The sequence below is a fragment of the Alligator mississippiensis genome, chromosome 1, assembly GCF_030867095.1.
Source record: "Alligator mississippiensis isolate rAllMis1 chromosome 1, rAllMis1, whole genome shotgun sequence".
NCBI classification, from domain to species: Eukaryota; Metazoa; Chordata; order Crocodylia; family Alligatoridae; genus Alligator; species Alligator mississippiensis.
This window is the reverse complement of record NC_081824.1, coordinates 241,309,607-241,336,321: the sequence shown is the minus strand read 5'-3', so window position 1 is coordinate 241,336,321 and position 26,715 is coordinate 241,309,607. Positions and strand designations below refer to the sequence as shown.

Here is a 26,715-nt window from a genome sequence, read left to right as displayed (position 1 = left end):
GTAAAAATGCCCTTATAGATCTAAATCAGTGCTTTGAATTGTGCCCAGAGAGCTATTAGGACCCAGCACAGATGCTGCAGGACTGGAGTTATATTGTCCTGGTGATGCAATCCTGTCAGAAGGTAGGCCATCATGTTATGCATCAGTGGCATATTCTAGACAGTTTTCAAGTGCAGCCCTGTATACAGAGCATTCCAGTAGTGTAGCTTTGAGGTTACAAAATCATGGATGATGGTGTCCAGATCCGAATCTGAAAGCCTTCTCATACGAATCTGTAACTTTTAACAACAGTAGAGTTTTAGGCCATGGTCTGCTTTGTAAATTGATTTTTGTGGTTCCTTTAACCTTCAACTTAAAAAAAAGAATTATTATCTTCTGGTGGTAAAACTGCTTTCCAAGCAAAGATTTTTCTAAGACAGGATGTATAATAGGGTGTCCTGTCCCCTTAGTAGGAGTCATCCAGTGTTGCTGAGCTGAGAACGCTGCTAGCGATGGAGTTGCTCCTTGGGAGTTAAACCTTGAAAGTAGAGTTGAACTGCTGAACTGCTTGGAGGGCAAGGCTGCTATGAAGGTCAGAGCCAAAAAGGACCTGTGTCTGGGACAGAACAACCAGGTTTTATTTACTTCATTTGTTTAAAAACTGTTTCTTACTGATGCTGACTGAAGGATTCTTCATGGAGCAAAAACCAGCCTGGAAAGAGCCTGCCCGCCTCTCCTGTGGCTGGAGGGCAAGCTGTTGGCAGACCAAGCAGCCCCTGAGCTGCAGGGGACCCAGGTCCTTCCCTCTACAGCAGTGGTGCCCCTGGGGCTGCCCGAGCAGGCTGCTAATAGGCAAGCTGCTGCCCGGGCAGGCTGCCCAGCTTGGAGGCAGCACCTGGCTGGATGCAACTCTTTCTGAAGCCCACTGGGGCTTACAGTGCCCCATGCACTGGCCCTGCGAACAGGCTAGCTTGCCCCTGGGGTAGTGTGGGGAGGTGGCAGGAGGGCAGCTGGGTGTGCTGGCAACTGGAGAAGGTGGCGGGGTTGGTGCATAGGTTGCTAGAAGCCTTCCAAGCCAGAGCTTCCTGAGCCTGCCTGGTCTTCCAGCACCTTTGCACCATCCCTGCCACTTTCTCCAGCTGCCAGCACACCCAACCACCCTCCTGCCACCTCTCCACACTGCCCCAGGGACAAGCCAGCCTGTTCTTAGGCAGTCCCAGATAATGGGAAGGTGGCAGGGACAGTGCATGGGGTGCTGGAAGCCCCAGCAGGTTCAAGGAAGTTAGATCCAGCCAGGTGCAGCCTCCAAGCTGGGGAAACACCTGGCCTCTAGCAGCCTGCCCGGGTGGTCCTGGAGCCACCACCTCTGCAGAGGGAAGAACCAGGGCCCCCTGTAGTTCAGGGGATGCTCAGCCTCCTGGCAGCTGCCCCCCAAATGTGGGCAGGCTCCGCTGGAAAAAAAAAGGATCAGGCCCATTGCCATAACAGTGATAGAAACCCCTAAATGTGAACGGAAACAATTAAAAAACTACTGTTTCAATTTAGGCAGCATAGAATAAAACCCCTGTCACATGTACAAGCATCAACAGGTACTAAACAAGTGCAGTAGATACCGCACAGTAGGGCTCATGTAGATACTGACTGGGAACAAATTTGCTTCTTGTCAGCCACACCAGCAGGAATCAGCACAGGGACCGGGTCCATCTTTGCCCTGGCCCTGTCCCAGTGCAATGGGGCTACTGGCTCCCTAGGGCAGTGAGGAGCAGAGAGCTAAGCAGCACTGGGACTGGGGAGCTTCTGATGGGGCAGCTGGTAGTGAGCCCCAGGTTTGGCGGGAAATCCCCCACTCAGCTGGAAGCATCCAGGAGCTGTCACACTGGTGGGGCAGCTAGCAGCCAGCCCCTGGCTGGGCGAGGGCTCCCTGCCCAGCAGGGGGCTTGCTACTAGCTGCCCCACTGGTGGGACAGCTCCTGGCTGCCCCCAGCTAAATAGGGATTCCCCACCCAGCCAGGGGTTCACTGCTGGCTGCCCCACCAGTGAGACAGCTTCCAGCCACCCCCAGCTGAACAGAACTCACTGCTAGCTCCCCCATTGGTGCACCAGATTCCCCACCCCACCAGAGGCTTGCTGCCCCCATCCAAGTAGAGGGCTGGGAAAGAGCTGCAGGGGAAGGAACTCTTCCCAATCCTGATGACCCAATCAGGGCATGGAGCTGGGAAATTACTACAGGGGAGGGGCAGGTCCCAGCCTTGTGCCCCAATCAGGCAACCAGGCCTATTTACTCTGGCTGCAGCTTTCGGCCTGGGGTCTCTTATTCTGGCCTTGGCTCAAGTGTGCTTTTACTGTAAAATACTGGGTTGTATTAACATTAGTGTCATGTGCAAATCAAGGGAAGTGGATTCTTCTGCTTTATTTGTTACTAATGAGGCCTCACCTGGAGTTGTGTCCAGTTTTGGGCCCTGCACTTCAAGAAAAATGCAAACAGATTGGAAAGAGTCCAGAGAAAAGCAAAAACATTATTAGATGTCAAGGAAACATAATTTATGTGGAAAGCCTCAAAGCGAGGATTATTTATTCTGGTGAAGAGAAACATGAGGGAGGATTTAGTATGTTCAAACACCTGAAAGGTAATTACAGAGAGCCTGAAGATAGTCCTGTTCCCTACATCTACAGAGAACAGGATAGGAGCAATGGCTTCAAACTGTAGCAGAGTAAATTTAAATTGAAGAATAAATAATTTGACAATGGCAGTAGATAAGCATTAGAATGGGCTACATAGGGAAGCTGTGGAATCTCATCCCTGGAGATTTTCAAAAGCAAGCTAGACAGACACTTGGCTAAAACAGTTCAGTCAGGAATGATCCTGCCTTGAGCAGGGGGCTGAACTACTTTCCTATAATCCCATGTTGTAACCCTTTGGACAAGAGTGTTACTGGGTTGGTATTTTGTAGGTAATAAACCTGACTGAGCCTTGGTCAGTGAACTAAGCCTCTGGCCATTCTTTGTGTAAGAGTAAGGTCTCTAAGGGAACACACACTGCATGCAGTAGCAGCACAGACAACACCCTGACAAAGCACTCATAAGCACAGAACTAAATTGACCAAGAAAAAATGGAGGAACAACAAAATATAATACTAATTTTTAAGGAAATTGAAAAAAATTACAACTTTAATTTGTTCTCTGTTGAAAATTATATACATAGTTAAAAAAAAACCCACACAGCACAAAAACAGTATTTTTTTAATAAAATACTATGATGCTCATATCTATACAAATAGATATTACAACCATTAAACAAAGTGTTACATTTAACAGTAGAAATTTCCAAAGTTTGAATAAGATTGTGGTTTGGGATATTTACATCTGAATACAACACATTCATAAAAATGTCAAAATAAACAGAACAAGATCTTATTTGCAATTGCAAGATATTCTTATGCTTATTATACATTTTACTTTATCCATTACAAAACAGTAACTAAGAGTTCCATTGGGACTGCATCCAGGAGATTTGCAGATATAGCAAAAGGAGTACACTAAAAGATCCTAAACTGAATATAAATTAAAAAAATTACATTTTGGAGAGGAACAGCATCTTAGATTAACTGCTTATAGTGACATTCTTATTGGCTTTCCTTCTTACTGTGTGAGAATAAGGAAATGAGTACAATACATTTCCATTTTAGTTATGCCCATGTTTATGATCAGCAGAAAACTGGTTAGCATAGTTAAAAGTTATGAGTTGAAAGCTTATATTAAGTTATTTTATGTAAAATAGATTTACACACAAACATTTAGCCAGTTTAGAGTAAAAAGTGTTGCCCTACTGTTTTCACTTTATCTAAGGAAAAGTGGATATCTGAAAAAAATAGCACTGCTTAATAAGAAGCTGTATATTTAAAGTAATTGTTAACATGGAGATCTCCCATTAATAGTAAGGTTACTATTAATGGGAGATCTCCAAAGGGGAGAAAAGATCACAGCTCTTAAAAAATACAATTGGTTGATAGTAGCTTTTACAAAGAATTTACGAAGAAAAGCCTGTGGCAAGCTGAACCAGAGTCATAAACAGCTCATAATATTTAAAAACAATAGTAAGTCAGAAATAACAATTTGACTTCTTTTCCCTACGTGTATGTTGCGGCCACTCCACTGACTGCAAACCCATGCTAGACCACTTGCTTTCAACTGGATAAGTCCCCTCACATGGCAGTAACTGCACACTTGTAATGTGTAGTAAGGAAGTCTGGGCAAAATTTAGAAGGCTCTCTATTCAGACTAACATAGCACTTTGCAGAGAGATGCTATTTTACATAGACAGCAGTCTGATGTTGGAATAGGGAACATGAGTTGAAAGACTTGGGTTACAATCTGGTTCTGTGATCTTGAATGAATCACTTCTCTTCTCTGTGTCTGAGTTTCCCTAGCTACTAAAAACAGAAATGTTTGCACATCTTTGTAAAACTCTTTGGTTGGCATTCTGTTCTTTTTTGGACACCTAAATGACCAGATCCGGTCATTTATATGATTGCCTAAGTGCCCAAGATGCCATTTAAGCACAGGTTAACGTTCTACTACTAGGTGCATATATAGCTGTTTGTATGAGTATGGCTATGTGTGCAGGACTAGAATGTCAACCAGTGTGTTAATGGCATTTTGGGGACTTGGACAACAATGTACATGACTAAAACATTGTCTGGGCACCCAAAAAAACGAGCAGAATTCCATTCTTGGAACTAAATTCTTCTGATGAAAACTGTTTTATAAGTGTAAAGCATTAACAACTAACTTATTGCTTCAGGTTGCTCCTGCTCTTATTCTTCTAAGCCCCTCCAAGAAAATATCAAAATGTTACACTAAAATATATGCAAATTTACTTCTTGGGTCTACTTACACTGAGTTTGTAGAACTCATCTGGAGAAAGCTGAAAGCTATAGAAATACACGGTGCTTGCTAGCTATAGCAATACCATCACAGTTGCATGGAGCAATATTTTATAGGTTGATAGACTCAGAATTATATCTATGTTCTTACCCTTTTCTTTGCAAAACCCAGGTCATTTTGTAGTTTTTTTCATATCTTTTCCCTTCAATTAAAAAAAGGCAAGCAAAGCCACAGATTAGCAATCTTCAATAACAAAATAGTACTCACAAATGAACAAGAGTAAATTACTTTCTAGGATTATCATCAACTATTTTTGATGGAAAATAATATTTTTAATTATTTTTATAATATCCTCTGCCTTTTTAATTTTCAGCTGATCTGTAACAGAAACAGATGCCAACAGATATCTGATAGGGAGAACATCCAAGGAAAACCCTATTTATATTTTAACCAAACACAATGAACTTGCATCAATTAACCACCTTGCATGCCACCTCTGAACTTCTGGACTTCTCTCTCCAAAGAAGGTATATAATAATTCTATAAACCAAATTAATTGATAGGTTAGACAAGCCCTTTTTCCCAATGAAATTTTCCAGAAATCTTATAAAGACAACTAGCTTTGCATCAAAGCTTTCCCATCAACCAGAAATCTATTATAAAAACTTCAGTAACAGAAGAAACAAATGCCTGGTACCACTGGAAGTACTTCAGATGCTAAGTCTTTCTACCTGCCCATACGCAATGCACTGAAACACTTCTCCCCACTTGGGCAGCAGCTGACATGGTCTCCCCAAAACAAAGACACTTCCTGGATTCAATTTAGGTACGAGGAAGAGAAGACTATTCTGATACTGCCTGAGGGTGAGCAGGAGCCAGGGAAGGAAAAGAAACAGGAGCCACGCTTCCAGAGTTACTGCTCCATGAAGCTGGAACAGCCCCAGAGAGAGGCGGGGACAAGAAGAGACCTGGATGAGGAAGAGAAGTGTGACGCAACACAGGGGGGAGCCCAAGCGGGAGTGTGGGTTGCTTGGAGCGATGGAGAGACAACAGACAGTAAATCAAGAGACTAAGAAGAGTCTTACAAGCCAGAGAGAGAGAGACTCCAGCTGAAGATCCGTTGATGTAAACGAGGTACAGAAACCAGTTAAATAGATGGAGAACCTGAAAGCCTTGCAGAAACAAGTAAAAATTCTACTTTACGTTTTTATGTTAAAAAAACAAAAAGAAACAAAAGTGAGTTGGAGAGTAGTAAGGACTGCAGACTCTAAAAATTGAAACCCCGATGCAGACAGTCAGGAGAGACATCAGAAAGACTTTTGTTATTTTATAGACGTATCCTTAAAAGAGATGAGGGTACTGAGCAACCTCATCTCAAAAGGGTTTTTTTTCTGTTTTATTTTAATTTTTTCTAAGACTGAACGTTGTAATTGCCAGAGTCTGAAGAAGCTGTCTGTTAGGAATTGGAGAAGAAAAATCCAAACTATTTAAGAAAACATAGATTTCATAGACATTAGAGTTGGAAGGGACCTCAGAAGATCATCGAGTCCAGCCCCCCGCCCGAAGGGCAGGAAGTCAGCTGGGGTCATAGGATCCCAGCAAGATAAGCATCCAATTTTCTCTTGAAGGTGTTAATAATTTTTGTTATGTAATTTGAATAATAAAAGACAGTTAAAAGAGAAAAAAATGATCATTGTGAGCTTTTACAATAAGAATTGCTGAATTTCCATAGACTTGGAGGAACATTCAAGAGTTCTGTGCTACAAGATAAAGTAACATATTCAGGTTATATAGTGGTGTTCAAATCCCTCCCTCCCAATGAAAAGCTTTTTATTTCTATCAAGATGTGGCAGGCAAGAATCAGGATCACCACTAAAATATAAACTGGTAATTGAAATTTTTATCTTATTATCATCTGTGACCTAATTCTAAAAGAGATGGGAAAAGATATACCTTTACCTAACTACAATGAGGCATACTATCTCACATTAGGACAGCAAGAACATTGCACTCATTGGTAGGGCAAGTGTTTCTCAGGCACAGTATGGTCACTGGGAAAAAAACAAAAGGTAAGTAATTTATAGTAAAAGGGACTTTAAGGTCATTCTTTCCCTTTTCAATTAAACTAACCTTAATTTTGTAATACAAACTATTTAAAGCTTTTTAACAACATTTAAATCTCTCTGCAGTCCAACCGCCTTAGAAAGGAATGAAGAAGAGATATGACTGCTTTCTCTTTCTCTGCATTTTTCCACTGTCTCAGTTACTGCTCTCATATCAGTTTTTCCCCACAAACACCCAAGAAACTGTGAAACGTGTAAGAAAATTACTAGCCCTATATATCAGAAATAAATTAATTAAAATGAAAAGTAGATACCTATAACAACCTATAACCTGCTTGCTCTTAGACCGCTGCAGAGACTTAGGGCACACATTAGGGTTAGGGAGTTTAATTAATTAACATCACAACCTCACAGCAAGGAGACTACATTCCCATTTATCAGTAATGTAATTTATTAACCCTGGGAGTGACTGTCAAAAACCAGTGCAACACTGAGTTAATTAGTATTCTCTTATACTACTACTAGGCATTGAGGAATGGCTGCTCACAGTTGTACAAATTGGAAAGTTAACATTTACTTCATATATACACACATGCACATACTAATATGTATTTAGTATGTTTGTGTGAATCTATACATGCACACACAAAATGCATATACATGTCTTAATGCAGTAGAAAAAGAAATGCTTTCATTCATACAATTCCAGTCTTGGGACAATACAACATTAAAGTTTGTACCCCTGTCCTAGCTATTACCAAAACAGATACCTAAGGAGATTAAGCACTTGGCAGCTTGCCCAAAAGACCAGACTTAAGTACAGACAAGTCTTGTTAACTCATTTACAAACTAGGAATATATTTTTCCCTGCATTACAACAATATAAAGGTTGAGTAACTTCATTGAGGACTGTGGAGTTCCACTGCTGCAGTTTTGAAGCAAATAAAAATACAGTTTAACCTATTAGTGTTTTTATTTCATTTCTTATTCTTACAGAATACTAGATAACAGCAAAACACAAGCTGTATGGAAGTAGATAATTTTGAATTCTGGATTGCTGCCTTTTAAGTAGATATGGTGGACAATAAGTCTCTAATTCAGGCATCCATAAAGAATATATATTTTGTAGTCATTTAGCTGGCAACTGGAGGTCACTGTTTCCTTCCACAGAAATACAGCTGCAAGGCTGTATCTTGAAGTGAAAATTGTGAGCAGTCTAAGAGGGAAACATGGAAGAAAAAGAAGTTATTACTTTGTACTCAAGTGGCAGAACTGTTCCCCCCCAGAAAAAAAATGGAGTGCAACACATGTCAAAACAGCATTCATTATATGCCTCAAAAAAGGAGGTGGTTCATTTTTAAGCTCTCTAGAGTTTTTTTATGCTCCTCACCACATCTTTGCACAGTACTCATCCTAATCCTAGACAAATTGCTATGACAATTTTAATAAAGTAATCAGGATTGGTTAACAAATCATTTAACTACTTTTAACATTTAATATAATATAACACAGTATAAAAAACCTGCAATGGAATTTGGTTGGAGTTCAATAAAAATTATCACGACTAAGTGGGGCAGAACGGAAGGAAAGCCCTCTTTCTGCACTTAATAAGTTGTTTCTATAAAAGTCATTTGATTAATACTATATGTAACATGAGAATTACCAGGGATCCTGGTTTTGTCTGATTAAAAAAAATTTTTTTTTTGGTTAAAAAAAGTAACCCCAAATCCACATTTTTCCATGGTTAAAATGAAGCATCACTATATATATATTTATATATTAGCCCTGTATCCCCAGTGGCAAACACATACAACAAAATTTAATCTGGGTGTAAGACCAATAAAGCCAATAAAATTATGCAAAGAAAGAATCTATTCCACAAAGTTCACAAGTTCACTCTAATTTTCAAAGAGCTTAAAGCAGCTGAGTATTAACAGCTGTGTACTTCTATATGGATGCCTGAAAGTATGAGAAGAAATAAAGCAGTATTTAGGAACTTTTAAAATTCAGTCTAATTTTATTAACTGTGGATCTGATTTTCCACAGCATTGTTTCTTTAGCAGTCATATACACTTTCTAACATAAAATGATACCAAATCAGAACAGTTGTGCTTTATGAAAACTTTACACAGGCATAAAACAAGGGTCAGCAACCTATGGCCTGCAGGCCAGGTGTGACTTGCAACCAGCCTGCATATGTGGTGATGGAGGGATTCAACTGTGGGCGCGCTCCACATGACTTGGAAGGTGCACTCCATCAGAGAACTAAAACATTATGCTAATTTCTACCCCTATGGTTCTTGGTTAGAATGGTAACCTCAAACCGTGGCACTGACAATTGTGGATTGTTCTGTTTTCAAGTTAAACTAAAGAGAGTAAACAGGTGCTTAATTTTAAATATAGAGACATAAAACATCAATACAGTTAGTGTCCTAAGTATGCTCCCTATCTTGGTTGGAATTGAATTTCCAGTTTCAGACAGTACCACTTCCCTTTGATTTGCAAGCTGAAGCAACATTAAAAATGGAGACATCCTCAGGCAAATTATAAAAGCAGACATCCATCCACTGCCAGAGCAGTATGAGTCCTACTCCTAATAAGAATCCAGCCCTCAATCTATAGACAAAATTCTGGCTACATCAGTGTGGGCATAGAGAGGGGGTGAAAAATAGGAAAACTCCATTTTTCAATCACATCTACCAGAGAGATGAGCTAGACTCCGCACATCTACACATGCACCAGACTGCGCAGTTGTTACTGCGCAGCCTCAGTGGCACATAGGTCATTTCCGGCCCTATTGCACAGTAGGTTGTTGCTACCGCACAATAGCATCAGTGTCATGGTTCATGCCCATCAGTGCTACATCGCTGTAGTGATGAGCTACAGCATCCTAGCTCACTTAGACATGCCCACTGTGATGATTCACAGATACAATGAGGCGTTACATGGTTCTCCTCACCCCACAGAGATTTGACAGCAGCAACTGGATTAAATCATGCTACAACAAGCAGGCATTTGAAGCATTTAATGGCTTTGAATTTTCCCTGCATGGAAAGGATGCCTCAGAGCAACTCTGGCTGTTAATCCTCTCTACTACACTGTAAAGGAGCAAGACCTGCAATCTGACCCTCTAGTAAGAGGGGAAGGGGTTTGTTTAGAAGCAAAACTAATAGTTACTATTTCTGATCTTAAGAAGAAGTCTTGCGTGATCATTTTCAGATGCATAACAAAGAATATCTACCTTACTTAAGACAACAATTTTACAGAAGTCACTAAATAAATATCACTTACCTAGTTCCCCCCTTATTTTCATTTAAAACCATGGGACCAAAATTTTGCAAAAGTATTAGACAATTAAAAATCTTACTTAACATTCTCTCCCCCAACACCACACACATTACCACGCTCATATTACTAAGCAGTTCCCAATATACCATGAGCTTAAATCCTGACACACTAATATATCCACAGTCACACTGGCTTAGATAAAAGGTGCTGTATAAGTGCAAAGAATTAACGTTTATTTAGGATCCTCATCCTGCAATGACACAGAGTAGGCAGACTGCTGTACCTCCAAAGAGCCCCATTAATTTCAGTGGGGTTCCACTTAGGCACAGTAGTCTGCCCACTTGCTATCAATTACAGGAAAGGGCCTTAATCCAAAGAAAGGAGGAATGAAAGCACAGATGTGAAGACATGGATTTGAAAAAAAAAAGGAGAGAGAGAAAGACAGATTCATTTGGAAGGTGCTAAACAAGGTATAGGAAAGATATACCTGAGGTAACTTGCAGCATACTAACAATAAACAGATGACAACAAAGAGGACTGCTGCATCTATGCTGATATCACTAAAAGGAGTAATAAATTACACTAACAATGCAACACACAGTTCAGCAGGAACCAGTTACAAATCTGAATTAAAATTTTCTCTTCAGAAAAAGACGAAGTCATATTTTAAGGGAATTTGAGTATTTTAATTTTTCTTTTAGCTGCTGAAGCCAAAAGCACACACAATGGGTTTTCCTGAATAAAGTCAGCCTTGAGTAGAGCACGTGACAAATTCTACCAGGTAAGAAAGCCCACAAAGGTGTCTAAACTAACACCAAGTTGACTTGTGTGCAAGGCTCTAAAATAAACTTACCAAAAAAGAAGATATATATATTTCACTGTACCTTCTGGGCAAATTAACCAAACATTAAAATAAAATCCAAAACATTTGTTTCCTTCAATCCCATCTCCCACAAAATTGAAATTTTACTTGATGCTTTAGATCCAAGCACTGAGGGTGGCAGTTAGCTCAGGACAATCAGATTATTGAATGTTGCAAAATCAACAATCAATACCTTCATAGCTCTAGGCTGTGCACTCTTACTGTTACTAGTAAGCATTATAGGCACTGGTACTTGAAAGTCAGTTGATATACAGTATGTACATAAGAAGCACCCAGGTACACACATCATTTTATACAAACAGTGTTGCTATGAATGTCTCTTCAGAGATGCCAGCTAAGATCTATATTTATCTATAAACAACTCATCAGACTCCATGTCAGCCTATTAGTTTTCATACAGCTGAACTGCAATCATGACCTAGAATATGGCTTATATTATGGGCCGGTCGGTTTGAAGATTGTTTGGAAGAATCTGAAGCTGATGTGTTTGCTATTGAAAGCAAAGGTGACATTGCTGAACCATCTGGAGGAAGAGCTGTGGCTATTTCTGGAAATAAAGATGTCAAGTTAAAATTGGATAAGTGTGAAGTGTTGGTCATGTGCATTGGTGGCATATCTGGGAGAAGAGGAAAACTTGGCTGAGCAAAACCAACAGGTCTGGGAGGAGATAAAATGGACCCAAATCGATTGTTTAAACCTCCACTACTAGGCTTCTCTGTGCTTGGATTAGGAAACATTTGATTGGGAAAGTAGGGGATGGAAATGTCATTTGACAGAGTGGGATGGGCAGGAGAATAAGGTGGGTAGAATGATGGCAGTGTATTCTGAGGATCTACTGGGATAAGGGCTGGTGTTCGAGTGGCACTGGGTTGAGTAACTGGTGGAATGAAAGATGTATTGGCATTTATTGGTGGATTCATACCACCTTCTGGAATAAAAGGGAACCCAAAATTTTGAGACAGAGTATGCTGATCAGGGACTGCATTATCATTAGACACTTGTGGGCTATCCGACATAAAACGGACAATGCTGCCTCTTTTTTCTACTGTAGATTGTTGACGCCCAAGTATCACACTACCACTGGTAGACAGAGGAAGATGGGGAAGACTAGGGTCAAAGACATTTCCATGTCTTTGATTTCCAGATCGGTTCCTTTCTGGCTGGCGGATTTTAGAACCATTATTATCATGCAGAGGATGCCTGGATCGCTGAGTGACAGAAGAATTTGGTTGACGAACAGGTGGCTGCCCTTGCTCTGCATTTCCATGAGAGGCTGCAGGGTGAGGGAGAGCTGGCCGGACAACCCCATGCAGGTTACTAGAAACAGGCGTATTCATGTGGCTCTTGGTTCCATGAGTGTCAGTCATTCTCATGGGGTTGGACTTCTGTACAGAAATATTTGGGCTTGTGTTTCGACCCTGAATATCTCCCGAGGAAGAAGAACTTGAAAAAGGAATATTTAAAGAATTGTTCCTAGTATTAATTGTACCCATAGACAAGTCACAGCTTTCCCTATTCTGAGCTTCACCATCTCTTCGGATGTGAACACTCTCTCGTGTGGGGGGACAATTATATTCAATGGTGGAAGATGCACCACACTGTGTATTCCTTTGATGTTCTGAAATTGATCTTTGGCTTCCAGTAACTTGATCTCCAAGATGAGGAGCAAGTAAACTCTGCATAAAACTTTGGTGGCATGTGTTTTCATTGTCCCGTGGTAGAAGAGCATTTCCAGTTGGAATACCCTGAACTGGCTGATAAGGCAATCTCTTTTGCCTCTCTATAGGTTGCACAGTATTTTGACTAATTCGAAAAACTTGTGATTGCATGCCTCTGAGGGATGACACAGAATTACCAATGTCACTATTTCTTGAGGCCTGCACATCAAAATTGCCTGCTGATTGCTGGCTAGCTCCACCTGGCTTAAATGGCTGACAATCAGAAAGCCGCTGCACATCTGAACCAACTACATGGTCTATGGATATACGACCCTGCATGTTATGAATTACCAAGCCTTTATTCCTAGAGACATCAAGGTAACTTCTCATTTCAAGTTGGTCTGAAACCCTAGGGCCTTGAAGAGGCATACCTATTCTCTGTTCAGAGTTAGACGGTGTCTTTCCAATCAGTGCCTCTGCAGAGTAACTAGAAACTCTGTTTCTTTCCTGCCTGTGTGGGGCGCAGGTCATATCCGATGGCCTAGTTACAGCACTCGGCTGGGACACCATTTGCTGCTCCAAACCTCTTGAGGTCATAAGTCTCTGCATCTGGTTATGCCCTGATACATGTTCAGAGGAAACTCCTGAGGCTTGCTGTCTGCTGCCAACATCTTGTTGCTGATGCAGAATATCCTGATTTATATGGCTCTGAGGATGATTATGATGGTTTCTGCTTGTTGCAGGGTTTTCACAGTTCTTTTCAGGGTGAGAATTTCCAAAGTGTTGCTGCAATTGCTGCTGCATTTGCTGGTGGTGTGGATGTGGCTGACCATTTTTTTGCCGACTTTGATCACTACCATGGTGCTTCTGCTGCAAAGAAAGTTGAGTGGTTTGGGTTCCTTGTACAAGGCTTCGTTTCTTTTGCATTTGCACCTCCTGTTGAATTGTTCTTTGTTGGTGGACACTATGGGGTTGCAAATGAACTGAACTCTCTGCATGAGGAATGTGATGCTGCATCTGGTACAAGTGATGTCTCTCTCTCAGTTGTCCAGCCTGCTGCTGTTTTAAGTATGGGTGATTATTATGAATATGCGATATGCCTGGGGCAGGAACATGCTGAATGGACTGCAGATGTTGACCTCCTGTTTGGCTTTGCTGCTCTGATATTGAAGGCTGAGAACTGCATTGAACTTCAGTTTGCCTCACAGTTGTTACAAAACTGTTGGCAGATGGGAATAATCTATTCAGGCCATCAGTGTGCCCCTGATTGCTCACTGACACCACTGGATTGGATGAACTGGGAGGCATTTGACTAACCAGCATTTGACTTTGATCAGCTATACCATCTGGTGTTCGGTTCATCAAGACCATGCCTTCCAGCCTGATAGGTGTCGTCTGACACTGCTTTTGCCTCTTTGCTGTAGAAAGCAGAAAGTCATCTTGCACCACACGCTTAGCTGCATCCTTGAGACTTTCATGGGTTTGCTGCTTTAAGTGTGGTTCTTGTATCTGGGATGCTTGCATGGGGTTTGCCCTAATAGCATTCAGTTGTTCTTGAGCATATTCAGTCACCATAGCTGGTCCTGGAGATGGACTGACATAGGAACTAGAGGATATGGAAAGATTCACAGTTGCAGGAACAGGTGTTTGCTCTGAGGGCTGGGATAAACCTGAGCAACTCACAAGAGGCTGTATTATGCAGCTTTGATGTATAAGATTATTTACACTTAAGCTAGTTACGCTTGGTGAGTGGGATGTTGAAATCTGTAAAGTGTTGGATATTTCTACCCCTACAGAACAGCTTGGTTTTTCAGCTGGTCTTTCAATATTTGTTTGCACTGAATCCTGAGCACTGAATTTGCTAGGTGATATTTCCAACTGTCCTGCATTGTTCTCCTTAGGTGGTTGTAGTTTAAAAGACTGCTGCTCTCTCTCCAAAGGTGCAATTTCAGCAGACTTATCCCTTATATTAACTTGTACTCCCCCTCCACCTTTCTCAAGGTTCTCTTGGTCAAAAATAGCTCTTGCTGCAAGAGCTACTATGTCAGTTTGCTCTGAAAATGTGCAGCTGCTATAACTATTTGTGGACGTGCTGCTGGTAACATCTTCCTTAGATGTGTCTGGCAACATGGATGCAACTGAGAAGCTATGACTGCTCCCAGAGCTAGTTGACATTGGAGAGTCTGCCTGTCTGCTAGCAATAAGAGAACTATTAACCACCTCTTGGTCAGAAATGCAAGAATGGTGCTGTGTGAGAGTATCACCTTCCGTGTTCATTAGCAAGAGTTCCTGCTTCTCAGGCAAACTAACATTTGCTTCTATTGTTTTGGAGTTTTCTGTGGGAAAATTAGAATGTTCAACATGAACTGCAAAGGAGGTTTTTTGTCCAGCTGTTCTTTCTTTAGTAAGGTCAGACAACATTTTAGTTAGACCTTGTCCCTCTAACAAATCTGTGCCTTGCACTCCAATTGAAGAATTCTGCCCTATGCTGCAGGTCTCTGAAATGGCTTCTGTCTCAGAAGGATGGTTTGTTGCACTACTTTGTGCTCTTGGTGTCTCAGGAATCTGAGAAATTGTTACATGTGCTTCACAAGGAGAAGACATTGAGACAGTAGGAGTTGCATTGGATTTGGACAATTCCAGCAATGCAGAGTTGGGCAGTGGATTATTTTGAGGCCTCCATGCTTGTTGAGGAATGGAATTTTTGGAACTTGACTGAACCAATGCAAATTGTTCTGACATCACTGATTTCAGTGGTGAAGAAGTAGGAGTCTCTGTTGAGCTTGGCTCTGGCAAATGGCCAGATCCCATCATCTGTTCAGAATTATGAGCTTCTTTGGAACAGTCATCAGAAATGCTTTCAGGACTTAGTGCTGCCATACTTTTTGCTTGTGATACATCTAAGGTTTGTGATAGCACAGATTTATTTTTACGCAGCCCTTCACTATTTGAACACTGGTCTGTACCTTCCACATTAGTGCAATCAAGCTTCCCTACATCTCTGCAAGGAACTGCTGGACATGAATTTTTGCTAATGGATATTAAATGTTTTTTTGTACTCTGTTTTTTATTTGTCCTTTTTGATTTTACATTAGATGGCACACTAGCAGGTTTTTTGGGGGAAGTGCTTACTGAATGAGCAGCACTGGGTAACACTGTTGAACTTTCAGTAGCTATGGAAGATATAGAAGTTGGTAGTGGCACACAGTTTATTGGGGCAATCTGGCTGTTGGCAACTGTGGGATTAGTAGGCTGACTGAGTGGCAGCTGTAAGCAGCTTTGCCCAGCCATTTGTGATATACTTTGATTGAGGTTAGCTAAAGCACCAAATGTGTTGAGGGCAACATTAGTATTTGGATCTTCGCTGGTGGTAGGTTGAATAATTTGCATAGGGGTCTGATTTGAAGTTCCAGATGAGGACATTACAGGTTGCAATGCAAACAGCTGCCCATTTAAAGAGATGGTCTGAGGATGCTGTTGATTTGACATGGTAACAGAAAAAGTTTGTGTAGAGCTAGAAGATGGTAAAGAAGAAGGTCTTGGTAATATATGGACAAGATGCTTCCCTCCAAATGTTTGTGGAGCAGAAGCATTTTGCACGAGGTTGTTAGAGTTTGTTATTGAACTGGGTCCATTCACAGGAACTCTGACAGAACCAGGGGCTTGTGCAGAAAGGAGGGGAAGTGGATTTTGATTAGCTGTTTGTATAATCACAATCTGCTGGCTAACTGTTTGGCTAGAAACTTCAGCTCTCACTATTGGAGGACATGGGGTAGTGTTTGGTGGCTGGAGAATTATGACATTTTGATTAGCTGGTGCTGCAGTAACAGCTGACCCACCAACTGGTTGAGCCATCTGAATTACCTGCATAGCTGAATTCAATGGAAGTATATTTCCTGCAGGCTGGGCCTTAACCTGTGGCTGAGTGATTAATGGCTGCACAGGTAATGATGGGCAAGAAGGCATGGTAACAACAATTTGTTCAGCTGCCTGTCTGTCTCCAGTCAAAGAAGGATTCAGACTCATGCTTGAAGTCAAATGCCTATTGGAGGTGGAAGATACTGAATGAGCACTAGTTACTGGCTCATTTAATAATGCAGTCATTAAACCAGAAGGAGTTTGGCTTAGTGGCTGAACAGTGTTTCCTGCTAATTGCAAAGTAGTCCACGTAGTCTGTGTGTTTCCAACTGAAGGGATCCATGTCAGGTTACTCATGTTTTTCAAGTCAGAAGCACCAACACTCGAAGAGCCAGAAAAAGACCAACAGTTGTCTAAGGAACTGGCAGGAAGCGTACTTATTGTTGTTAAAGCCTTCACTCCTACTGCAGAAGTCACTGGCATGCCAGCACTACTTCCCAAGTCTGTACTTTTGAGAACATTTACTGATGGGGAGCCATCCATGATGGAGAGTCTCACAGATGGGGTGCAAGTGGTAGCAGTGGCTGAAACAACAAAGCTTTCTTGAAATTCACTTCTAGAATCCTGCAACCTTGAATAGGACACATTCACCTGTTGAATTTGAGATGCCTCAATTGTAGCATTAGGAGGAAGAATGATGCCAGGTGTGACTGTTTTCTTTGTTAACTTGGTACTTTCTTGTCCATGTTTGGCTTGGGGGACATTTTGATCATTCTGTGACATGTTACTTGAGGAACAATACAGTTCTGGTTCTGTGCCCGAGTGAGAAGCCTTTTGTAAGTTGGCAGTAGCCGAACTAAGAAGGGCCTGCTCATTATCTGAGGTGGAAAGCTCAACAAGATTCCCTGCTGGAACTGGCTGATTAGATGCCAATGGAGAAACTGTGGTTTGAGACCATGGCTTGTTTTCTGTGGGGCAAATACCAGAAATAGTCACAGGGGACACTAGGTTGCAAGTTCTCTGGACTGGTACAACATTTGCTGTTTGTTTTTGTAAATTATTCCCAACATTGAAAGTTATTCCCTGGACAGGCGTCCCCTGGTTATTTCCACTGGGCTGACTCCCATTCGAATAGACAATGATGTTCTTTTGAACCTGATCACTGGGAATGACAACAGAGACCTTTGCATTTTTGAGGTTCCCTTTCCAGTGGATTGTGGGATCATCATACAGGCAAATGTCATTTGCTTTCAGGAGTTCTATATATCGCCCATTTTCCTTTTGGAGCTCATCTAGCTGTTTCCGGAGCTTTTTTATCTCCTCGGCTGCAAAACAAATGAGAATATACCATTAACAGGGTATCCTTAAAACGTTGGGAAAGGTTATTGCTGCCATATGACTTACAAAATAGTTGCTATGTAACACAGAATAAATACACGGTATGCCCTCTGAAAACCTTACTTAAAAAAACATATCTAGGTATAGCTAAGTCTCATCTCAGGCATGCCCCCTTCTCACCTGCTTCCTGCTCAGTTTAGCAGATCAGTCAGTCACTGTTATAGTCAGATTTGTTAATTTTTCTGTCTAAGCCATTTTAAAGGACTTAAATCATGCTACAAGTTCTAGACATCTGATTAATTTTATAAAGACTGAGAAAGGGACTGGAAAACTAATTTATCTTTTCTCTGTGCGGAAACGCCTATATATAATGTACTTGAAATGGTAGTGTTGGAGTGATGTAGCCTGTGATTACTGCGCAGTAGCGTTGCATGACACAATGCTGCTGTGCAGTAGTCTCGGGCTACTGCGCAGTCAATGTCATGAAAAAGCCATACAGCGAGGCTACACTGCAGTTATTTAGTACTTGTTTATACAAGTATTAAATGATTGCACAGTAACAACTGCACAGTCAACATCTTGTGTAGACATGGCCACTGTGAACTTATTAATGGCAACATCCCATGATGCTGCTGCTTTAATTTGCCATAGTTAAGTACACAAATATGCATTAAGAAATACCATCAACCTTCTTGTTTTCTAGTTACTCTGAACAGCCATCTCTCTTCTGCCAATCTCTCTTCTTGAGATTCCCCAATTTGTTGATCCAAATGAAAAAAAAAATCCTGATTTTGTTACTAAACTTGATAACTGAGAACAGGTATTAATGAGTGTTCTATGGTCAATTAATGCTGCAGGCAAGAAATTGTTTCCTTGTAGAAGTAAGAAATTTCCATTCTGGGTTCTAAAGGTGCTTCATGTCACTATGCTACATAGCCATGGGATTAGTAAAGAGAGGAGGGTGCTAACAAAGCTGTGCATTGCAGGGGAAAACAGTTCTGACTGGTGGGAGATATTTGAGCCACATAACACCCAGTAGAAAGGAGAAAAAAGGAACATCAAGAACCTTCAAAACATTACACACTTACCTTGTTCACTGTTCCCTCCATTTAACAGGAGTTCATCATTTTGCCTTTTCATTTCTGTTATATATTTAAAGGCCTGATCCAGTATCATGTTCTTACTCTACAAAAGAGCGTGTGGTATAATTAGGGGAAGGTTCATCACTGAACATTTTTAATCAAAAGCAGACTTACTAATGACAAGACTACATATGTTTCCAGTGTAACAGCTTAATTGGAATCTTTATTTTAAAGATGTCCTGAACTCAGTTTTCACATTTTATTTTTTCTTGTATTTTCTAAACAAACAATCTCTCAAATTGCTTACTGCACAGTTATTGATTCTTTGAGATGCATTATCCATAAAGACTCTAGTGAACATCCTACATGTAAGGTCAGTTGGAGCCGTCTGTAACCCTTCTGCCGAGCCTTGGTTGCAGTACAAGTGCTGAGTCCAAATTTGGCAGGTTTTGGCTCATGTCCCCACCCATTAACCTGAGAAAATTTCACCTTTACCGGAAGTCCTAGAAGAATGACTTCTCCATTTGTAAGCAATTTGGATACCAACAGTATATAAAAGTTTATAAATGTGAAAAAAAAAAACAGAACCATATAAAATATTAACAACTACTGAATACCTTCAAAAGCCAAATTACACCCCAAACAACAAGTGAAAACCCTCAGATAACAAACAACAAGCCCTTGAGTCTTTTGGTGTCTGATTCTTTCTGAGAGCTTCCCCAACCTGGGAGGCTGCTACCTTGCCCAACAAAAGTGGGGAAGAAGAGTCTTTCTTCAGTTCCACTGGGGAAGATTTCATCCCACTGGCTTCCGCTTGGGATAGCTGCTGCTGGGGCTGGGGTGTGCTGCCTTACGTCACTTTCTGGCTCATCACTTCTCACCACTTGGGAATGCTGCCTCTGCTGCTACTGTGGGAAGCACTGAAGCAGGCTGCCTGCCACTTTTTGAACTTGCTGCATTGCTGCTTCTCATGGTCAGGTTCACTAGTGCTGCTCTGTTAGCACCACTGGGGTTGGCTGAAGTGTGCTGTTTGCTGCCCAGGGTTGCTGCTGAGAGTCCCCCCTCTTGGATTCAGGGCCTTATTAGTGAGGCAGCTCTCTCCATCTCTCACCAGTAAAGGCTCACCAGCCTCTGCAAGAATACCCTCAAAGGGGGACTTCACTCTAGGGTCTCCCTTGGGCTCTCCAATCACAGCCCTGGAGTTTCTTCTTCTTGGCCCTTCAGGGTGCCCTCACTCCTCCTGATAGTCATGGAACCTTCTCCGCCTGTATGCCCGATGAGAATATGCAAATCCACAGTAGAACAGAGCTCCAGTACGAGAGCACACAATCAAAAATATTATATGTATAAGCAGGGTTACACCTCATTCAATGGTGTACAGGCTACAGCAAGCCCAGACATCCCCTCAGTTCCTTCTCTCATAAGAACTCTGTCACTATTGGACTCTACAGAAAAGGAGGGAGGGAAGGAAAGCAGCTTGTGGAATCCATATGGGCAAGACATCTCAAAGAACCACAGTTACCACAGAACATAATCATACTTTCTTCTTTGAGTGATTCTACTTGTAGTGACTGGCAAGCTATGACCTCATCGTGGCTGATGCAGCAATTTCAGGACAGCTCTGTCCAAGTGGGTCTCTCATCTGGAAGTCTCAGTTACAGAATACTTCTGGATAAAAATTCTGCAATTTGGACGCTACTCAGAGAAGCCACTGGAGCTCTAACTACTAGTTGTGTGAATCAGGTTGGGGATATCATGAAGAGGGAGAATGAATTTCATCCGAGTTTTCTCAGGTGCTAGGTATTAATGGAATTGGCAGGTATGCTTTCATGAGCTGTAGCGTCAATGTGGTGAAAATGGTGTCCAATTCCTTAAAATGTCTCTAGAGAGAAACTGCATTCTAGTAAAAACTTCTCTATGCACTATGACATCTTTTTTCAGTTTAGACAATCATATTTTGACATATGTTTAGGGTATTTCTCTGTTGGTATAATCTTTAGAAGCACTTTAGATCCTTTGTGTAGTGCCATCACCATCTGCAATCGTGGGTCTGGGAGAGTTTAAAAACACTTAAATGCACTAGAACAAGCTTGACAGCATCGGCCAACTTTCTTAGTAATTTGTAGGATTCTTCTTGTACTACCTCCTTCAGCATCTCCAAGGTCTGTCATCTGTTGTAGTAGGTCTTGGAAGATCTTAAAATCCCTACAGCTGACAGGAGAGGAAGGGATGACAGGCTCTCTGGGTAAGGAGGAAGATACTTGCTGTTGGAATCAGTCATCTTACTCTAACTAGCTTCCTTGCTACTATATTGCTACTGATGGAACCTAAGACTCTCCCAACTGACTTTCAAGTAGACCTACAACATCTTTCAGGTGAGGGAGAATTAACTGGGCAACAGTAAATAAAGTTGACCAGTTGGCTGCATATAACATATCTTCTTGGCCTACTAACAGTAAGAGTAAGGAGTTGACTAAAATTGTTCCTGAATAGTCTGCTATACTTCTCTGGGAGGTTGTACTTCTCTGGGTCTGCTATACTTTCACTGGGAGGTTGTGAGCCTCCCAGTGAAAAAAAAAATATTGGTATAGGGAGAAAATCAGCAGCACATGGTCTGCAAGTCAGATCTGGCCTGTGGAGCCATTGGACCTGGGCTGTGGAGCTAGAGGAGGGAGGGGCTTTGGTTGTGTTCCAGCAATGGGAGGTTCTGCCCATGCCCACACCTGCACCAGGTGGTGAGAAGCTGTACTAGGGCCAGACAGTTGGGAGCTACACCCGTACCACTGCTTCTCCCCAGTCCCCAGGCTGTGGTATAGACAAAACATCTTCTACTGATGCTCCACCAAAACCTACTGAGCCTATATCAGACTGGGCCTGCATTGTTTCATCCTGTTGCTCAGAAATATTGCTGGCCACTGATGCAGAGCAATAGACCACAGGAACAAAAATCATGAAAAGTGAGTGTTCAGTCTTAACTGAAGGACTCTGTTCAGTCTTAACTGAAGGACTCCTCCCAAATCTGAAAACAGTCACCCAGCACTAGAGGTCTTCTTTCTGTGTCCCTTTGGAGAATGAGTGATAGACTGAGCCTCAAGGATGTGAAGCAAGGGTCATGCAGAGTACTCACTGAATGTGATAGCAGCCTTGAAGGAGGGGGAAAGCTTTAAATCCCAAGGACTTTCTTTTGGCTATAACAGCTAGAGTCCCAGTACTAGCAGTATCCTACAAAACAGCTTCTTGGTTGTTTTGGTTTGTTGTTTTTTTGTTTCACGGTCTTATCTTTTTTTTTAAACAGTTGCTATGATCTCAGCTTCTCCACTACAATTGCACTGATGCAGTGGCCTTTACTAACATTTTAATAGTAGCAATATTTAATTACTGAATCAGATTATGAAGAAAACTCATCAATTCATTATTGGTGGGAGTCTAAAGTCAAGAATGATGCTTTATGAAATCCGTGCCTTAATTCAACCACAAGTTACTGGGCTTTCCAAATGCAGAAGAAAAATCCCTGCAAAAGTAGAAAATACTTGATGAAATTCTGTGACTGTGTTCTGTAGAACATCTATTTAGATGACTACAGTAGTAATTTTTTGCCTTATAATCTACTACTCTGAGTCGTTCAAATGCTTTAAAAAAAGAATCAGGCCTTGCAACACTTAATGAGGTTGGTATTAGCCTCATTTACAGATGAGGAAATTAAGGAACAGAGAAGGGGAAGTGATTTGTCTAATGTCACATACAGTCAGTGGCAGAGCAGGGACTAGAACCCAGGAGTCTTGAATCACAGCCCCTTCAGAGACACCTCTTCTGGCATTTAACTGGGGATGAAAGTGATAAAGAAGGAAAAGGGAGTTTGATCAGAATATGCAATTCTGCAGTATTTCATTTTATCCTTCATCCTAATTGAGTTGCCTTGTCAAACTTCAGATTCAAACTTGATTGCTATTGGGTTTACATACTATTTAGTTAGAAAGTTAAAATTCCACAGAGAAAAACAAACAGTACATATACATAGCATACTGCTACAACACTGATGCCAAATGAGTTTTTTGAGGATCACGATATGCTGTTCCTGACCAAATCAGAAAAGCTGGAAGTAGAAAAGAAGTAGTATACCCCTCAGCCTAATTCTTATAGCACAACGCAGAACTGTCTCCTCTGGGACATTCTATTAATGATCTCTTGGGTCAAGGCCCTCAAAGCATATGGTTTCCATCCATCCTACTGGAACACTAATTCATGGACTGTAACCTCAACACTGGATGTTTCTCTTCATAGTCAGACTTCAATTTCCCTTTTAATTCTACTTCAGTATACCTAGGGATATCTACAATGTTAACAGACTAGAAATATTTAGCTGGGCACAATATGTTCACTTTGACTTATTTAGGCTAGTAGTGTTTAACCTTTTGGTCCACAAGCTAGATAAGTAGCGTGGGGCTAACCTTGCACTGCCCTGGCCCCACATGCTCGGATCAGGCTCTTCGCTATCTTGGGCCTACCCGCCCATCTAGTATGCAGGGCCACATTATCTGCCCCATGGGATGTTTTTATTCTTTCCAATTTAATCAGTTACTCAGTTCAGACTTGTTCATTATTGTTGCTAGTCCCTGAATACTCCACAGGATGCCAACATCTTTCTGTCAATGTCATCCCTAAAATGGAATGTCATCTTGCAGATGTGGTGGAAATAAAATAAGACTAAAAAAGACTTTGGTCCATGATGTGACCTTGGCATATGGAGCCAGAAAGTGTACTGACCTTTTCTAAAATGATATCACATTGCAAACTCACAGCTCCTTTGCTACCTCTATTTCTCAAGTATCAATGCTTCCTAGGTTTTTCTCTCCTAGTGAGCACAAGTGTGCTGGAACCTTCCACTCTGATTGATCAGTTCTATTTTACATACACGGTAGAGGTTTCTCTTTAGTTATAAATGTATATTTAATTCTTAAATCATGGAGATGTTTTCTTCAAATTATAGGGGGGGAACAGGGAACACATACCAATAATTGAAACACAGAAAATAGTTTGAAGACTCGCAAAATGTTGAATCTTTAAAAGATTCTCCTAGTCAAAGACATCATAATGATGAGGCAAAGTGGTTGAAAGAATCTGGCCTTTTCCCTTTATTTCACTAGGAAACCGTGAAGATCATTTATGCTAACCTTCCCCTAAATAGTCTGGGTTTTACTGGGGTAATCATTTCAGAATAAAGCCTGCAAGTTTCTGATCCTGAAATGATGCTACATGATCTGTACACCAAGCACTTCCACCAGCTCAACAGCTTGATATTCTTATCCTATAATGAACCTATACAAGTACCACAAAATGTCTGTTGTGCTGTGTTGCAAATGTCTTACTAGTAAAGAGAAACTCAAGGAGGGAAATTATCAAGAGAGAGTTCACCAACTCTGTAACTAATGTACTGAACAATTGCACCTCCTCTCCCTGCTCCCTTTCTTTCTCTCAGCTTTCTGTTGGCCACTGTCAATATCACTTGTACCTTTGTAGCGCATACCATTTCTAAAACTTTCTACTGCAGGGAGTAGCAACTTTTTGCTGGGGCAGATTGGAGCCTGTGACCAACCTACTGCCACTGACTGCAAATCTCCACTTCCCAGAGCACCCAAGCCACTTAGCACTTACCCTTGCCTCCAACCCCTGCAGGAAGGGGGATGCTGAGGAGAAGAAAGGCCTGATCCGGTATCCAGAGAGCATGGTGCAGCTGAATGCCACCTAATCTCTCATGCCACCCTGGGTTGAGTCAGACCTTCATTGGCTGAATCCAACTTCTTCTGGGGCTGGATTCAGCCCATGGACCATAGATTGCCAACCTCTGTCCTACTGTATTTCAGCCTCATAAGCTATCCACTATTTAATTCTCACAAAGACAACTTCTCTATTGCTTATATTTCTTCATTTCCTCTAATCATCACCATTTAGCATTTATACCACCTTAAGAGCATTAATATTAAATATCATACAAAATAAACATGTTTACAGTTATATTTATATCATACAAGAGGACACTGAGTGATGATATAAAAATGGGAGAAGGGAAAGGAGCTTTAGAGAACTGTGAACCAGCTCTTCAGTAAGCTGATCAACACAAACAAGTAAACCAGCTTTCCCAAAAAGAAGGAAAAAATGTTTCTGCAGCTGGGTTTTTTTCAAAACCAATTAATTCATTTTGTCAATATGGACACACTATGGCTTGCCGGGCAAATGCTTTCTGAAAGTGCTTCCTGGACAATACTGCATACATGAGCTAGGATGCTTCAGGGAAGAGTCATTCACTTGACAAACAGACAACTTTTCACAATGATACTTAATGTTCATTTAGCAGGAAACCCATATTTTGGAAAACTGCATTTGTATTGCTTCGAAATTTCCAAGAGCGTTTCAGTCATAAATAATTTTGTACAGCAAATTTTCATCCAAGGTTTCACTGAGTATATTATTACCGTCTTAGTTTGCTTCCTACACTAAGGGCTTCTACAGATATGCGCGGAGCCTGCTCCAATGCGCTGGAAATCCAGATTAATCGAGTCTGCTGGAACATGGAAATTGACATGTTCCAGCAGCCTTCCATGTTGTATGTATCAGCATCCCTGCACGTCTTTGCACTGAAAAAATGGCAGCAGGGCACTCTGAAATAAAACATGTTTGATGAGCTTTAGTTCAAAGCACCCCGTTGCCATTTTTTCAGCATGGGGATGCTGATACACATGATGCATGGGCGCTTTTAATTAGTGTAGCTTGCTAAGTAAAGATCCTGGCGCTGCATCCCAAAGCACGTGTAAAAATACCCAAAATCTGCAAACAGAGGTATCCCTCTGTTTACAGCTTCAGAGGACCTAAATGAGCACTACCTGGAAAATTGCCAGGCACATTTAAATGACTACTTACCTGTTTTGGTACTACTTAGGTGATGTTATTGCCATGTTAGTCCAAGAAATACGCAAGAGGCAAGAATTCTTGTGGGTGATGTCTTTTATTGGACCAACTGTATGGTTGGGATACCCAAAAGCTTGCCTGTGTCTATCGTAGTATGTTTTCACAAGGCTGTTTACCTGCTTAAGAGCTGGGGAACATGGAATGAGCTCTCCAATTCGATTTATCCCAGCATTGATCTTCTTTTTTCGATGTCTCTCCACTAAACAAAAATAAAATGCACCACTGTCAAATCAACAAAATAATTAGCAGGTCCAACACCAACCTGAGTACTCATAAATGTATTATTTCATGGTTATCATTATCTCTCATAGCATCTTAGGAGGTGAAAAGTATTCATTTCTAAAGTAACACCTCAATTATTGAATTCTCACTCAGTAAAACAGGAAGGCAGTGACAAAAAGAGGTATTTGAAAAGGTGGGGATCAACAGGACCATTCATGGAGAAAAGGAAGTAGTGGCTTATCATAAGGCTGCATCCACATGAGCTTGCACATGTCTGTTGCAGCATCTCAAAGCAGTTTGAGATGCACTGCAAAAAAAAGCACTGGAAAAAAAGCAGCATAGGGTGTGCTCTCAGAACAAGCAGCAGCTCCAGAAGCAACTGGAGGCGGAGTCCTCCAAAGATACACCCTAGCACACAGCAGAGGGTGTCTATGGCTGCTGAATGCCCTTGCTGCTCCATCATGCTGCCTCAGCATGCTGGAGAAAAAAGCGAGGTC

The 26,715-nt window shown here is 41.4% G+C and overlaps 1 protein-coding gene across 8 annotated transcripts in view; it reads right to left on the bottom strand.

Moving 5' to 3' along the window:
• Positions 1 to 3,129: 3,129 nt before the first annotated feature.
• USF3 (upstream transcription factor family member 3) overlaps positions 3,130 to 26,715 on the bottom strand; it is a 106,980-nt gene continuing 83,394 nt past the window's right edge. For 5 of the 8 annotated variants that reach the window (XM_059720346.1, XM_019496181.2, XM_059720347.1 and 2 more), the window contains 4 exons: positions 26,113 to 26,195; positions 22,777 to 22,854; positions 19,040 to 19,136; positions 8,051 to 17,938 (listed from right to left, as the gene is read on the bottom strand). In XM_059720346.1, coding sequence (XP_059576329.1) covers positions 11,490 to 17,938; positions 19,040 to 19,136; positions 22,777 to 22,854; positions 26,113 to 26,195 — 6,707 coding nt within the window. In that variant the 3' untranslated portion in view covers positions 8,051 to 11,489. Of the gene's footprint in view, positions 17,939 to 19,039; positions 19,137 to 19,236; positions 22,545 to 22,776; positions 22,855 to 26,112; positions 26,196 to 26,715 lie in introns of those variants that run through there. The other 3 variants (XM_019496185.2, XM_019496182.2, XM_019496187.2) reach the window with 3 other exon arrangements.